This window comes from Chanos chanos, chromosome 12, assembly GCF_902362185.1.
Source record: "Chanos chanos chromosome 12, fChaCha1.1, whole genome shotgun sequence".
NCBI classification, from domain to species: Eukaryota; Metazoa; Chordata; class Actinopteri; order Gonorynchiformes; family Chanidae; genus Chanos; species Chanos chanos.
In genome coordinates, this window is record NC_044506.1 from 24,279,451 (window position 1) to 24,281,950 (window position 2,500).

The 2,500-nt window shown below is 37.3% G+C and overlaps 1 protein-coding gene across 1 annotated transcript in view; it reads left to right on the forward strand.

The window, feature by feature from the left end:
- ccdc126 (coiled-coil domain containing 126) overlaps positions 1–71 on the forward strand; it is a 3,607-nt gene extending 3,536 nt beyond the window's left edge. The window contains exon 3 of the mRNA XM_030789181.1: positions 1–71. This exon is cut by the window's left edge and continues 261 nt beyond it. Within this exon, the coding sequence (XP_030645041.1) occupies positions 1–23 (23 nt within the window). The 3' untranslated portion in view covers positions 24–71.
- Positions 72–2,500: the final 2,429 nt, after the last annotated feature.

A 2,500-nucleotide genomic window follows, 5' to 3' on the forward strand; every position in this document is an offset into this window, starting at 1 on the left:
ACAGACCACGCCCAGGAAGTTAACGCTTGGTCAGATCATTCCTGTGGAGCTGCAGCTTAGAATGAAGTATGTATAATTATATATTTTTAAGAACAAGGCTGTTTGTACAGTTCTTCTCTCCTTTCCGTACTTAGGACTTAGTTTGAATTTTAGTGCTTTTATTGTTTCAATTTGTAAGTTATGCACAATTGTAGCATAAACAGGAAGTGAAAACAGAAACAGTTGTGTGCTTCTTCCTGCTGGTCACGATTGAGCATCCCTACAGCTTTTTGAGTGATGTATCGCTTCAGATCAGAATGAGAGAGTTCCCATCATGCAACAGCAATAACTGCATGTTCTCATTGACCTTTGTACTGTGCTGAGAGCAGTGTGTCAGTAGGTATCAGGTGCACTTTTTTTTTTTTAAATAATAAGTTTATAAAATACAAGCAGAGGGCAACTCCAAAGAATATTGTTTGTCTTCATGAAAGTATAATCTTATTTCTAGAGGATGTAGGACATAATTATATGATGACTGAATGAACGTAATTACAACTGCACTGAACCTAAGTAAGTCTTAGAAGAATGTAGAGAGATCACTTTCTACCTGTGTGTGTGTTACACTGTGTCAGAAGAATCTTTGTATAAAGCACTGCTCTGGGTATGTGTGTGCTCACTGCTCACTTCTCCTTGTGTGTGTGTGTGTGTGTGTGTGTGTGTTCACTGCTTCGGATAGGTTAAATGCAGAGTCCAAATTTCCCCTCTGGGATTTGTACAGTATCTCAAAAAAAAAAGGCTGATGGTAAAAGATGATCTCATTTATGGCTGTTGGCTTGTACTTCATGACTAATTCTGAGGCGTCAGTGAGTAAATGGTTGTATATTGTATAGGCATGGCTTTCTGCTGTCATACAATAGGGTCATTCTCTGTCAAATCAGACAGAATCCAGGAAAATGTTTGCAGCACCATCCATCTCAAAGTTTGTCTATATAATGTTTGGGTTACAAAAATAAGGCCTGATGTGCAATGTAGCAAATTATGTACTAGAAATCACATGTGATGTAATAACATGAAATAACATGTAACTTGAACAGCAGTAGTGAATTGGGTACATGTTTGGTGTTTTCTTGATAAGTGGAATTCCTATGTTCGATTATTCACTGATTCGTGGCAAAAAATGTAATCCTGACATGGATGTTTTTCTTCCATAGGTAAAATATCTCTCCAATCTGTGTCTATTTTTGTATGAAGGAAAAACAGAAGGACATTGGCACTTTGTACCCTTAATAACCATACGCAGTTTCCATGTACATTTTTATGTTCCTACTAGCTACCCCACATACCAATTTGGTCCTATGAAAATGATCAGAATATGCTACCAGGCCTTGTTTTATTCAGAATATCTTCATGTCCATTGGTGGTAGAGACCTCAGATATTGACAGAAGATTAATTAAAGATTGTATTTGCAGAGAAAATAATGATTGATATCATATTTGTCCAAAAATGTGGGTTTGTAGTACCCTCGATGTCACTCTTGTTTAGGAATTTTGCTTTTAAATCCAAATCTAGGGCCTAAAAAAATAAAATGGCATGCAGCACAGGCTTTTAATGGTTTTGACAGAAAACATGCTTCTCTTCCATCCTACAAAGCTTGGTGAGCCTTGGAGTTAATACTTTTCAAGATATTAATGCCCAAACATGGTGTCCCAGATAAGGCGTTTTTGAGGGTATAAAAACGAAATAATATCAAGGGCTTAAAAAATATGAAAACATAGAATTTGAACAGAAATATTTTATAAGCCTTGGTTTTGGGACCCATTCATGATATATACAAAGTCTGAACAAAATCTGAGAGGGAGCTGGAATGACCTAATACCATGTGTAACCAGCTGTGTGTGAGAGCAATTCTCAAGTGCCTTCACGACATTAAAGCTCAACATACATCTTGACCTAACTTTTAAACAGAATAATAATTTTATGATTTATGTGTGATAGTGTTAACTGTGAAATGAAAAATGAGTTTTGTTCCATTAGTAACGTAATGAGAACCGTTCTGTCTTCTGGATCTGCGACATGAGACCGTGGACGTTCATATCATGGTTTCGGTCTTGGTCACACCTTTAAAGCTCATTTGTGTGAGGAGGGCCATGTTAACGATGACCAGTCTATACACCTCCTGATTTCTCCCGGCATTGCTACAGCAACCAGCTCAAAATGACATACTAATGAAATTGGCTGACTTTCTGTTCACTGTGGCCTGCGGCAATAGACGTAATGATAATTCACATGAGAAATACTGTTATAATACTGTTAAATATTGTTCTGCTTAGTCTGATAGAATCAGAGACCTGACGGTCAGTTACCCAATATGACGTGACATTTGTTGGAGGTGTGAAACTTGGCACAAACACACACCTGCACATCATTAACACAAATGTTCCCCTGGACCTATGCAATAGGCCATCCTGGATTTGTCCTTTAGTATTATTTTTAAAACCATTAAAACATCCTCTCACAAGC